We start from the raw sequence: 14304 nt of genomic DNA, 5'->3' as shown, positions 1-14304 counted from the left end.
TTTATTTCACACAGCCCACGAACACATTAAGATATATTACCCTGACTGACAAGAAGAATGAGCTGCTGGGATTTACTGATTAGGAGTTTCCATGTGTGGTATATGAGGATCTCATTTTTCTTTTGGCGTTTCCTAATTCATCATCATCACCATAATTACATTTTCACGCCAATAAAATTGTCTGTAAAAGGACCTTCATAGAAAAAAAACCCCTGTTTCAAGCCTGGACTTAATTTAAAATACTAAGCCCTTTAAGAATACTAAAAAGAAAATCCTGGGGTGGCTTATGCAGTTCTGCTCTCATTTGAGTCCTGGTTCTCAGTCTGGTATTCAGCTTAGTTGTAGCTGCAGGTGATTAGGGAGGGAAGTGGTAACAGGAAACAGGTATGGTAGAAACTGTGTTGGATTGTCCAGTGCCAATTCAGAATCCAGTGCCCCAAAAGCTGCCCTGGATGATTTTATCTTCCCCCCATCTTTCGTCATATATATGATCTGCCTTGGATTCTGGTTTCACTGCAAGGTGAAGGATTTGCCTCAAACCAGTGTGTGGAAGATGATTCAAAGTTAGAAGTGGGCTCAAGGTTCAGAGGGAGAAGGGCCAGTTCAGGACAGATTTGGAATGAGTGGTATATTATAGGCAGGTAAAGACAGACAGAAATTAAGCTGATCCTTCTTGCATCTTTAGAGATTTCTTTCTAAAGATGATTGAATGGTTAGAACTGAAGACTGAGTTGCACAATCTAATTCTTTGGTTGTATTCCATGTGTTACTCAGGTAAGATTTGTCAGTCTGTCTCAGAAATGTAGGGCAATGTGGAAGGTGATGTTGATGATGGGAGAGAGAAATGAGTCAGCCCAGCTTTTTTATAGGTATGTCAGAGCCTGCCCCCTCTGTTAAACAATTTCCTCCTACCATTTCTTGCAGTTGGAACTACCAGTTCAGCCCATGTAATTGGGTGGATAGTAGCTTATATTTAGTGTTTCTTTTAAGCATCATTTGCCTAACACTGGCTATATGAGTACTGTCCTCAGCCCCACTGTGAGAGCTACACAAAAATAAATACCTGTGAGAAACTTCTGAGAAAATTACGAGTGGAAGTAAAAAAACCCAAAAAACTACAAGTAATAGTTTGGCAAAACACAGGGACTGGAGAAACCTAAGGTAAGATGAAAGAAGCATGAAAAAACCCAAGTATTTCCTGCTTCCATTGGCACCCAGAGTGTATGAAATAGCTTAGTTATGTTTTAAAATGATGTATAATTATTTTAGGATAGAAAGGGCCTTTTTGACAAGAAGTGGAAGCAAAAATGAGGAATAAGTTCCTGTTAGATAAGTGTTTTCTTTTTATTCCTGGAGATTTGGGACTGGCCTTTTAATTCTCCAGTGATTGCTTTGCAAGCCTCTTGGAAGGAAACAAGGCAGTTGAAAGCTAAATCACAGACTGTTTTGAAAGAGGAAAGGAGCTTAACTTTTCTGCAGAGAAATATGCAAGCCAAAATTAGGTAGTAGAGAGGTAAGATGGAATGGCAAACCAGAATTTTTAGGTTGGTTAACAGAATGGAGTGATGAGAGCTGGAGGGAGAGGTACACTCTAGCAAGTGCATGGCATAATTACCAAGTTGGACTAAACATTTGGAATAAATAATTTCTGTATGTTTTCCTGTATTGCAAAAATGTGCCTAATTTTTCTTTTCAGCTAATACAGCTCATGTGACATAGTAGAATTTTAAAAAGCCTACAGTTTAAGCACTACATAGATATACATATTTCTGAAGTAGGTTTTTCAACGAATATGCAAAGCCCAAGTGTGGATTTAAAACTCTAATACTTGAATATCTCCTTTTGTGGCTTTTGTTTCCTGGCATAAAAAAATGATTCATGAATTCCCTTTCTTCTCATTGTCCTTTGTGAATGCCTAAGAAGTCAGTTCTTTGCTTGGTTCTTAACTGCTGTGTATTTGATAAAAATAATTGGCCAAGGCAAACATTTTTCCTAGAACTGTGGAGCTGAGTAGGACTCTGTGACTTATCTTTGCTTACCTGTGAGGAGAGAGGTCAATGTTTATGATCAAACAGGAGGTACCCGTTTTGACACCACAGAAACAGAAGTTGATAGTCTTCTATTACAGTTGTGTGTTTTCAATAGCTACTGCAGAGTGGGGCTGTTAAGAGCAGCTGAAGATAAGATCAAAAGTCATCAGTTCAAAGTTCAGAAGAGATCATTAATTTCAAGGACAGATACAGCTGAACTTGTTAGCCACTGCTTTTTGCCAGAAGCACTTCACTTGTACTGACAATTAATCTTGCATCACAAGTGAAGTAGAAAAGGCCAGTGCCACGTTTCCTATCTGAGTCCATATACTTGTTTAGCATGGCTGGCCACTGAAAATAAAAAGCTGCTGTTGTAGCATACATTTTTATTAAAGAAAATGGCATGTTTTGTAAATGTTTAGGTATTTGAATTCAAACAACTATTCATTACTGAACTAATTTTTCATTAAAATGTTAGTAAACAATTTTTCCATAATTTTGTATGGATTCCACTTTCTTTCAGAATATGAGAAGAATTTTCTAATGACGGTTTGAATGAGTTCAACCAATTTTCAAGGCCAGGATAAAATCTCATCAAGGTCTCTCTACTTTCTGCCTATGTTTCAGACACAGGCTGACGCTTCTAGTGCTTCTAATATGTTAAAAGTATGCAGAATCAGTTTTGTCCCCTTTCCTGAGTTTGTATTTCTGCTTATGATAGTAGAAAAACTAATGAAGAACTTTTATTCCCTGTGAGTTTGGAAAATGTGGTTGAATTGAACCTATGTTTATATAAGAAAAGAGGTTTATAAAGAATCACGTATTGTTCTTGTCAATAGACCTAGTTCTGAATAGTGTGTTGCTATCATGTGTAAGTCTTAAGTGATGATATTAGGTGCATTTATTACATAGAAAAGTTCAAAATTTTTCATTATTTTGCAGTAGTCTGTCAGAGTTGCATGGCTTTTTATTCCCTCTGCTACATGTGTGTATTTTTAATTATAGGAAAATGTGGGAATAATCATATTAAAAATGGCACAATATATATAATCTTAAGTAGGACAAACTTTTTATTAATGTAGAATAAATTTTTTTTATCAGTTGAAAAATCTGTTTGCATATTGTTCTCAACAGAAGAAATTTATATAGGTAAGAGTGCATTTTCAGTTTCATGTAAGTTCTCAGTACTGTTAGGCTTAGTTACTTGACTATTATATTTATGTCATCTTTTTAGTCTTACCTTAGGTCTTTTAGCATATGTATCTAAATCTCACTTGGAGAAGCAAGTTTTAAAGCTCCATCTGATGAATTATGAGTGTAAAAGGAAATAGCAATCCTCCCAAATCTCCTAAGCAGTTCTCAAATAAAACTAAATTCACTTAAGAGAGCAGAAGGTGAGCTTGGCTTTTTCACAGCAGCTTTATATGTGTGTTTAAACAAGCAGTGCCGTCATTTCTGCTAAGAATTTCTGAAAGAATATAATCATCTCTTCAGATTGATGAACAGTAGAAAAAATAAGGAATCTTATGCTCAATGGAGTATAGTTTAAATAGAGAAAATCTAATGGGAAATAGTTATATTAGTAGCAGATGGATTTACTTTCTGAATCTTGATCTGAGAAGAAATCCTTGCATACTTAAAATTTGTCTTCCAGATTCTTAACCTGATAAGAAATGTGGATAAACCAATTTATTTTTTTTTTTTACTTGGCTTCAGCTGCTGTGGTGATGTGTTTTGTTTAGACTTGCTATTGTTTGATTTTTATCTAGGCTATTTTTATGATTCCTACAAATCCCCCTCCAACCTTCCGGAAGCCAGAGCTCTGGTCTGATGAATTCACAGATTTTGTGAAGAAATGCTTAGTGAAAAATCCTGAACAAAGAGCTACAGCAACCCAGCTGCTACAGGTCAGTATTTAAGTTACTGAGGAAAACATATTTTATGTTTGGTTTTTGGTTTTTGGTTGGTTTTTTTTTTCTTTCCTCAAACCTTTAATGTTGTGAAAATTTGGAAGGGAAAATGTTATTTTAACTGTTACTATACCTTATTTCTTTTTCACTTTGTAGTCTTGTCTTTGTCAGCTGCTGTATCTCTGTCCCCATTTTATTTCTCTTGCTGCTTTGAAAAAGTCATTGCTCATTAAATAGTTTAGGGCTGGTTCTTGTTATTAAAATTGGATCCTTGCTTTGTGGTTAGAGGCCCTCAATAGATCTCAGGATTTAGACAAGTGTTTAGTAAAAGAATTGAGCCCAGGTTATGCCTCTGTGTGGACCACGCATGGGGTGTATTCAGTCTTTCCTTCTGGTCATGTCAGATTGAGCAGGCAGGTGACTCTTTGTCCTAGAAAGGTCTCATGAAGATGAGCTCAGTATCATGCTCAGTATCATGAATTTGTTCTTGGGCCGAGTTCAGCCAAGTGGACACTTCCCTGTGCGAGCCACAGTTGGAAGGGTGGACCTTGAGAGCAAGGCAGGGTATGCCACACTCTTGCTTCCTGTATTACCATCCTGCTAGATTTATTCTATGTTGAGCTAGCAGTAGCAGCTGTTAAATTTTAAGTTTCAGTTAACTCCACTGCAAGGAGAACAAAAGATTTTGCAAAATAATATTTGGTAATAGATCTGTCAAATTTGTAGATCATTCTATGAATATGTAATTTTATACATTGCAAAACACTAACATGTGTAGACCACAGGGTAAGTAAAAAATTCGAAGTTATAAGTGTCTGTGTGATGTATGAATCAGTACTTTAGACCTCCAAGATTTGAAATTTGTATGGTTAGCTGAATACAGACAGCTAGATGGAAGAGATTTGCATTAATGTGGGCAGGTAAGGAGAAACAGACAAAAAAAAGCTTCAGTGTTCATTGCATGCAGTTTCTTTCCCATGCTTACTGACCAGAAAACCAAGCACTGTGTTTGTTTATCAGGGGTCCTTTTTCCCCAGCTGGAATTTGGAGCATATGTGATGGAGCTGGAGGTGCTGTGAAAATATTAGAGTAGAAATTAAAGTACTGCTTTGTGAGGAGAGGTCATGGAATGAAAAAGAGAGTAATTGAATTAATATATCAAGGGAAAAGATAGATAGTAGGTGTAGGGCATGAGGCTTCATCAGTTGTGTTCTTCACGGAACAGTTTTTAAATATTTAATAATATTTTTCTCAGGTGCTTAGTTGTGTTTTGCCTAAACTGTATTTGCATGTAACGATGCAAAAATCAGATTTTTTTCTAACAGCAGGTATTTATTAGACAGCAAAATGTGCAAATGGTATCATGCATGTTGTCTTAAATGAAGAACTAATGTTTTTAAATGACCTTCAATTAAAAATTAAACTTTTTGATAAGAGTAAGGGGTTTTTTTACTGGTTCCATGTATCAGCATCATAGATCAAGAAATATTTTATGACATTTGAAGTACAGGTTTGTTGAAGTAAGTAGCCACAGGTGCTCTGGTTAGAGCCACTAATAATTTAAAAAATCCCAACTTGTTAAGAGTCATTAAATTACGAAACTGAATATCTGAAAAAGTTTGGTTTTCTATCATCACCACTCTGTTTACAGCATACTGCACGATTTCTTTGGAAAATTGTATCCTCAATCATAAAACAGTTACTAAATGATTACATTTCCCAAGGCTTGCAGTTATTAAGAATAGTTAAAGTAAAATTTCAATTATGAAGCAGCTGAAATACGCTGTGTGTTGTGTTGGTGTAGATTTTAGTTATTGTGTAATGCTTGATATTGTTTATCACTGAAGTCTGTGGTGTTGAATAGGACTTGTAATTAAATCTGAAGCACAACTGTTGTATTGATATTACATATTTTAATGATTTTTTTCCCCTAGCATACATTTATTAAGAATGCTAAGCCAGTTTCAATTTTAAGGGACCTAATCACTGAAGCTATGGAGATAAAGGCAAAGCGACATGAGGAGCAGCAGAGAGAACTGGAAGAGGAAGAAGAAAATTCGGTGTGTACCCATTTTTCCTATAACCACCTATTCAGATAACTTGCTGGTTTTCCTCTACTTCGTGTAGTTGTGTTCAAATACTTTTTTTTTTTTTTACCAGTTTTCTGTGTGGTTTTAAGCCTATGAGTGCTGAGTATTCCACTCTTAATTATGAGTAATGCTGCATATGCCAGCTTTCAGCACTATTCCATGAAATGTCTTTGTAAAAAGGTTTTCTAGGAAGTAGGAAGAGAAACCATATCAACTTCAGCTATTTAGACTAACGTTAAAACCCCCAGAATTGTTTAAGGTTTTACTTCACAGGTGGACTTCTTGACAAGTGGTTTAGTTTTCAGTTTGAGGCACTTTGCTTGGTGTTTCGGGTTTTTTGATTGAGTCTAATACACAGAATAGTTAATGATGACACTCGGTAAGCAGTGATTGCAGTGTGGTTTGAACCAAGTAGCATGAAAATAGTTGATAGGACTTCATTCTTCAGATGACATTGTCAGCATGTGTTTGAGGAGAGAATCAGGTTGTGTGCTAAGTAGGTTGCAGTTAGAATAGTTTGGCAGTGTTAAGAATAAATGTATGTTTATGGCATTATTACTCTTCCCTATGTAATTTATTTCAGATTAGTTTTATGCAATGCAGCAGAATATGCCTCAAAGAAATGTATTGCCAGACATAAAATGTGTGGTCATTTGGGGTCATTCAGAAAAAGCACAAAGAGAAGACGGAGACTGGAATGTTACAGCTCTGAGCAAATAGAAAAGAGCAGGGCAGTAAATGCAGTTTGTCCTATAGCAAATTGTAGAATCCTTGTTACAGAGTGCTATGTGATGACCTATGTATAGGAATACTTTTCAAGCAGATTCTGTGCAGTCTTCTGAATCTCCAACAATCAATGTGGTTGGGTGCATTTTTTTCTATTCTAAGAGTGTATTCTAAAAATATTGATAGCTTCTTTTTATAAAGGTGGCTTACTTGGAATTGAATGTACTTAATCAGTAATAAAAAGGCAGGGAAGGCTGAGATTACGTTTTTTACGTTAGGAAATTTTCCTCTATGACTTGACATGCAGAGTTCATGTTTGTGACTTGACTTACTGAATAGTTGATTTTTGAAGATACTGATTTATTACTGGCGTAAAAATCTGATATCTTTACTAGCTTGGCTTCTGAACTGGAGGTGTTAAATTCTTGGGCAATGTTGATGTCTTTTGCATTAACCCAAAATTAGTCATGACATCTGATAATTTAGTCTGCGGTTCACATCACATTGGCAGGCACAGTCCAAGCCAGCTAAGGATGTGGTGTACACCTCCCTTTCCGACTACTGCATGGAAGGGTGTAACACAAGTTTGGGTCACCTCAGCTGAGGCAGTATTTAGCAACTCCTCATGGTTCTTGCATGGGCACAGAAGTCAGAACATAACACTGTGCTCCCCACTCTGCCACCCCCCACACTCCTTTCCCTCCATACTTCCCCTCATTTAGTGTTCAGTATAAGAGAACCTCAAATCCAGGATTGGGGCAGCAATCTGTTATTTGTCTTACCATTGTAGTAGTTGGGAATTCTGCCATGAGCTCTTGTGGTGCAGTAAGGGAACAAGTAAAAAAGACAGCGAGAGTCTGCTTGTCACTAAGTACAGAAGATAAGTGCCTCAAATCTGAAAGTAACAGGAGTATCTTTGGTTGGCAGGGCTGAGGAAACAGAATCACAGAGTGGTTGAGATTGGCAGGTACCTGCAGAGGTCATCTTATCCAATCCCCGTACTTAAGCAGGGCCACTGAGGTTTGGCTGCCTGGGACCATGGCCAGACAGCTTTTGCGTATCTCCAAGGAAGGGAACTCCCCAACCTCCCTGTGTGGCTCATGCCAATGCTTGGTCACCCTCATGATACAAAAGGTGTTTCCTGACGTTCACAGGAAAGCTCCTTCACATTGTTATATGCCGATTGCCTCTACTCCTGTCACTGGGCACTGCTGAAAAGAGCCTGACTTCATTCTCTTTGCACCTGCCCTTCAGATTTTTACACATAATGATGTCCCCTGTGAGCTTTGTGCTCATGAGGTTGAGCAGTTCCAGCTCTCAGCCTTTCCTCATGGGACAGATGTTCCAGTCCCTTGATGATCTTTGTGGCCCTTTGTTAAGTCTCTGGTGTGTCCAAGTCTCTCCTCTCATACTGAGGAGCCCAGAAGTGGACCAAGCGCTCCAGGTGTTGCAGCCTTAGCAGTGTGGAGCAGCACGAAAGGATTGCTCACCTCCCTGCACCTCCTAGCAACTTTGTCTAATGCAATACCTAATTTGTCTAATTAGCTGATTTTGTTAAAAGGTTGCTTTGCTCTTAAAAATGAGTGCCATTGTAGTATATGGAAATGCTGAGTGTATCATTTTATTACTTACACTAATAGAATTTCAGGGACTATAAATCATATACCAGTGCATGAGCATCAACAAACCCAGAGCCAGAAGTCGACCTCTGCTTGCAGAAATTGCTCTTCAGTATAAGGCAGAAGGTCAGAGCAGTTGGCAGCTCAGCATTTGCATACCTTGCTCAATTTTTTTTGTGATCATGGTGTAGGGGGGGGGTCTAAAGGCCAGCCTTGCAGAGGGCTAGAGGCAGCCCCGCTTGTAGTTGCACAGGATGTGAAGAAAGAGGCAAGGTTTGAAAACTTCACAGGTGAGTAAGGAAAGAGGCAAATTTGAAGCAGAGCTGACTTCTCAGTACTGAAGAGTGACAGAATAGGAGAAAGCTATGAAAGTGGGCTTGTGAGTGAGACTAGTTCAGAAAAGAAAGGTAGTAGAAAATAAGAGTGAGGAGCATGACTTCTGCACAGTGAAAGACAGAAGGAAAGAAATTGGAAAATCATAGTCCCTGTGTTACCTTGTACATCATAGTAGTGACAGTAAGTAATGTGTATATTTGTTCATGTTTTAGTATCTATAAATATTTTTTAGATTGCATGTAGAATTGGAGTCGTTGTTCAGTTGCGAAGTAATAGCCACCTGGCTCTTCAGTTTTGAAGACTAATGCCTCAAAAATGTATTCTTTCCCAATAATACTGCTGTAAAGTCCTCAGTGTAGAAATGCATAAACAAACTCAAACTTTGAGAAATGCGTATTTAACAACATCTAAAAGCAAGAGCAAATATTGGTGTTAGTGTTAAGTAGAATCTATTGATGTTAAAGGTCTCTCATGGGCCATGAATTGAGTCCGTATACTATTGAAAAAGAATGGTTTTAGTTAACCTGGCAGGGGCTTGAATTTATTGATGCAACCCCCCAAGAATTTCCTATGTAAATTGCGAGCAGTTCTGCCTGTTATTCACTAGTACATGATTTGAGACACATCAAGAGGAAAGGTGTAAAATGTTCTAACTGTGAAGTTTCTTACGTTTGGAAACCTGTTTAACCCTAGCAGTTACATTTGAATATGTTTTTGTGCTTTATTACTTTCTTAAAGTCATATATTGTATAGTAATGGGCGCTCAAGTTAAAAGTGACTTGCATAACTGGAAGTAGAACGGAGTGCATGGATTTGGAGAAATAATCAGATGGAAAGTTACCACAATTATGCATTTAATTTTCAGGATCAGTTCAGCTAGTTGTCCTTCAAGGGAAGATGAGTCACATTCCCAAAATTATTTTTTTTCTTTTTCACCACCATCTGTGAACATTTTATAGCATGAATAGTTGTCAATTGTAATGTAAATGCTTTTTGCTGTTCAAAACTTTTTATTGTAGAGATGTAAATAAATGCCCAGGTTGAATACAGTCTTCCTGTCTGTATCCTTCCTGAGAGATACAATATCATTATAAACAGTGTGCTCAGAATTGATTTTATGCCTGTTATGAGAGCTGCTTGTGTGATGAGAATGCCTTCTGACAAACTGACATGTTTTGATAGGTGCTGAGGTGGTTGTACAGGTTTTTTTAATTAAGCAGAAATGGCAAGTGTTGTGTTCTACAGAAGGTTAATCTCAATATCAAAGTTTAAATGTTAGTTTAGGCATTATGAGACATGACCAGTCTCTTCTCTTGCATTTTTGGAAGTGTGATGTGAACTGGATGCTGGGGCTGAGCAGCTATATTAGGAATGTAAAGGAACTTGTTGCCTGGCAGCTTACAGAAAATATGTCTAAATATTTGTTTCTGTGGACCTTTAAAGGAATGGGCTAACAAGCAGCTCTCTGTATGTTTTCTTTTATATTCTAATGTCGCTATGATGTGAGAAATATTTAAGTCTTTTTGAGTATTAAATCAAGAAATTACTACTTCAGTGATCCCCTTTTTTTGCTTGGGCACTTAGTGGTTGACAGCTACCAACACTAAAGCCAGTGGTTGATGATCAGTTGTTCCTATATGTAGGATTACTTATTCATTCATACAAAAGGTTATTTGGTTAATCGTATATTAGTTACAAAAAGTTGGCATATACATTTTGAGACTCTAGGAATTGCTGTAATGATTCCTTTATATTTTAACAATATTTAATGTTTTGTAGTAAAGAAAGTAGTGAATCAGATGAGTTATTCTGTATTTTAAATCTGATACACTATGCTGGACTTTTCTGAAAGTTTTTGTATTTGCTTTCATATTTCTGTCATGTGTTTTCGTGTATATGTTTTAGCTGTATCTGTCTATATATATATATATATACACATATATGAAGTATGAAAGTGTTAAAACTTTCTCTGCCATTTTTATTTCATGCCAAAGAGCATGAAATTTGACATATGTGTTATTTAAATTTGATTGCAGTCCTTTAAGTGTCCTGAAGTTAGAGATATAGCATTGTTAAAATCCACAGCAGTGTGGAGCCAGAAACTGGTTATAGGAAGAATAAACATGAGGAGGTACAAGCTCACAGCAAGGTGTCATTACCTGGAGGTAGAAAACAAGATTAAGGGCTGTTTTGTGACTGATGTCTGTTGAATATGGTGGTATTTGGCTGTGTGCTGAAAGCTGAGTTTTTATCTGTTTCACTGATGGGTCTAAGCTTTGTGTGCTCAGTATTAATCATATACTCTGGTTGAAGTTTGACTTTGTTCATTAGGAGCTTTTACAAAATCCTTGTGCTTGACCAAAATATATTATGTGTTTATGTAGCTACTACAGTGCTTTAAAAGAGATAGCTGTGACTACAGCTACATTTTTCAAAGGTGATGATGAGGTGTTAATAGTAAATGAAATTGTTTTACAGGATACTAAATTTTGCCAGCATGTAGATAAATCTTCCTTTAATACCTTGCAGCCGAGTTGGCCGTCTTTGCTGCCCTCTAGTGTTCTTTTTACATGCCAAAGCACAGGCTGCGAGATGTTAAAGGTAACTGCTGGCATATTTGCTTCTCTTGTTTAGTTTTTTATCAGTCTTTATCCCTACTGATGTTTAAAAGGCAACAGAAAAATATATTAAACTTTATCACCTCGGTTCATTCACTTCTGTAATGGTGTAGACTTAGGTATGGTCTGCAAGGCCAACTTCTCTGAGAAAACTTTGTGATGAGATCTTTTATTTTGCAAGTATATAATGAAGTCTTGTGTGTGGTTTCTGCTGAAGTATTTTTGAGTTTTCTATCCTGCTAATCAAACCTCTGTGATTGTATTTTTGTGCTTTAAGGGTTGATTTTTTTTTTAATAATAGCATATTGGTAAGTAAAGAGATCCAGAGAGGGTTAGTCTTACAGAATTACAGGTTGTTGCTGGTACTTTACTTTTACTTTACATTATGATGTTATTCCGAGATTCTGTAGTCTATTATATTTTCAAGAGATTTTAGAGTTTTAGCTTGTGTGCACTTTCAGTTGCTGAATAGTGGTGTAACTGAAACTCCTTCCAAATACAAGTTTGGTTGCTTATTACTTGTACACAGGAAAGCAGCAGACAGTTTAACTCCAGAGTTAGTTGTTTTTATTGTTTGATTCTTTGATCTGTTTTCATAAACAGTATGAGAACATGACACTTCAGCTTAAATATTTCTCTTATTTTTCCTGGTTAAAATTGAGATTGTGTTTGTTTTTATTTAATCAGTGTGTTTACCTTTTTTAACAACAGATCACAAGTCCTACACCAATATTTATGTACTGTAAAACATGAATCAGAATTTGTATGAATGAATCACTTTCATCTCTCATGAAAATGTGCACTTCCATAACTTGGATCCAGTGCATATTTTTATAAAGTTACCTTTTCAGAACCAGTGTAGTAGTCTACTGCCACATTAGCAAAATCTTGTATTTGTGAGAAATACTGAAAAATGACAGTTCTGGAAGCAATCTGTGTTGGCTACAAAATCAATTATTCTGAGGCATGCACAGGCCACAAAGAAGTTTTATATTGTTCTGTCTTGGTACATCATTCCTGATATAAGGAAAACACCATTCATCAAAATTGCTGTGTACTTCCCTTTTTGGGACAACTGTTCTTCTAGTACTAAGGTGAGCTTTTTTGATCCTTAGTCTCCTAGGTGCTAAAAGATAACTGTTCTCTTTGCTGAGAGACAATAGTAAGATAAAGGCTTTTGGCACTCTTAGACTGGAAAATCAAATGCTAATCTTTGGACCAAGTCCAGGTAGTTGATTTGACTGAAGAAATAAAAGATCATTCTTTCAATAAAGTAGAACTTACGAAAATGGTAATTTAGGATTCAGTTTCATACTTGGTCGTATTGTTAGCCATCACTTTTTTCCCCACTAACTTCTAGAATAAAAGTTTGGCACTCCAGGAAAATGTTTGTGTAATTTCTTATTTCAGCTTGGGTAAGTTTAGGGCCATATGCACTGGAAGTGGATATTAATATTAGTCAACCTAGTCTGTAAATCAAATGTAACTATGCCTTAAACTCTATTTACCTGCCAAATTTGTAGTAATTAATAGGTGAAACTTCAGTATGCTGTGAGTCAGTTTTATGTTGTATTGCAGTACTGAAAGAAACACTTGTAGTTTAACTATTCTGGCACTTTTAAAATGCGATGCAAAACTTCTTGTTTTTTCGGAGTACCCTTTATAGAAGAGTAAATCTGCAGTTCACAGAAAACTCTGGGGTTAACGGCAACATTCGGTGGTAGAAGGTAAAGAAAATTAAGTTGCCACCAGGAGGAGCAGTACCAAAATATTCACATTTTTTAACTGGCACAGTTGCCTAGTGCTGTAGCTGTATGCTGTCTGTATCTTTGGGACTGTCACAATTTTTTAAGAGTAGGCTACTAAACACGATACAAAAGAATAAAAAGCCCTGAAACAATGAAAATGAAGAACTCAAGTGTTTTTGCAGATTATAATCTGGAAAATAATTATTCTTTTGACATTTGGAATTTTAGTTTAAATCTGTTCATGTCTGTATCCTGGTTTCATTATGGTATGCTGTTAGCCATGCTTTCTGTATCAAAATTAAATCTGTTTCTGTATCTCTTAGTTGAAATGTAATAGAATAATTTTCAGTAGCTTGTAGTATTGAACTCAGTTTTCCGTATCTACCTAGACCAGCCCTTACTGAAACAGGCACTCGGGCCATGTATCTCATGCATGTGTGTCTGTGCAAGAGGTAAATTGTCTGCTGTGCCAGGGAATGAGTTCAGTGAGAAACAGAAAGTGTCAGACCTTGCAGGGTTTTGAGTCTGGGCTTTACTGCTTCTGGTCCCATTTTGTGTCTATGCCACTCAGCCCCTCCACTTATGAGTCTCTTCGTAGTTAAACATTTAAAATTTGTAAAGCAAATGTAAAGATTTAGGAAAATGGGGAAGTTTGTTTGTGGATGAAGACTTGTTTTAATGTTGCATATTACCCTGAATGTATTTAAAAGTCTTGTAGATGTGGCATTTAGGGGCATGATTTAGTGGTGGACTTGGCAGTGCCTGATTAACACTTGGGTTGATGATTTTAGGGGCTTTTCCAACTTAAAGAATTCCGTGATTCTATGTAGCAACAACATGTTATTTGTAAGGGCCAAATAAAAAAAAAATAATAATTCAAGGGTTATCTAATAGTCTTCCAAACTATGTAGCTAAAATATGTTGCTAATCAGGGATAAAATTAGTTTATCAAGGAAGTCTAATGAAGTTTTGACACAAGAGAGGAAATGGATGCATATATGGTTATAAAACTGGTGAAAGTAGCATTTATATTTAAAGTACAACAATTTGACATGGAGTAACTTACAGTGATGGATATTATGGCTTACATTTAATCAACAAATAAGAAAGTCTAAATTTTTTTTCCTTGAGTAATAGATTTTATTTATGTAGAGGATGTGTATAGTCACAGTCCATGACATTATTCCAGAAATGCTGTGATATTGTGTGTATAATCTTAATCAGATT

The 14304-nt window shown here is 36.5% G+C and overlaps 1 protein-coding gene across 1 annotated transcript in view; it reads left to right on the top strand.

Moving 5' to 3' along the window:
- The window catches only part of STK3 (serine/threonine kinase 3), a 126785-nt gene that overhangs the window by 52242 nt on the left and 60239 nt on the right, over nt 1–14304 (top strand). Inside the window, exons 7-8 of the mRNA XM_066334049.1 lie at nt 3800–3937; nt 5875–6000. Coding sequence (XP_066190146.1) covers nt 3800–3937; nt 5875–6000 — 264 coding nt within the window. The remainder of the gene's footprint in view (nt 1–3799; nt 3938–5874; nt 6001–14304) is intronic.

This window comes from Sylvia atricapilla, chromosome 1 (assembly GCF_009819655.1).
Source record: "Sylvia atricapilla isolate bSylAtr1 chromosome 1, bSylAtr1.pri, whole genome shotgun sequence".
NCBI lineage: Eukaryota > Metazoa > Chordata > Aves > Passeriformes > Sylviidae > Sylvia > Sylvia atricapilla.
The sequence above is the reverse complement of the archived record's forward strand: the minus strand, read 5'-3'. Positions and strand labels throughout refer to the sequence as shown.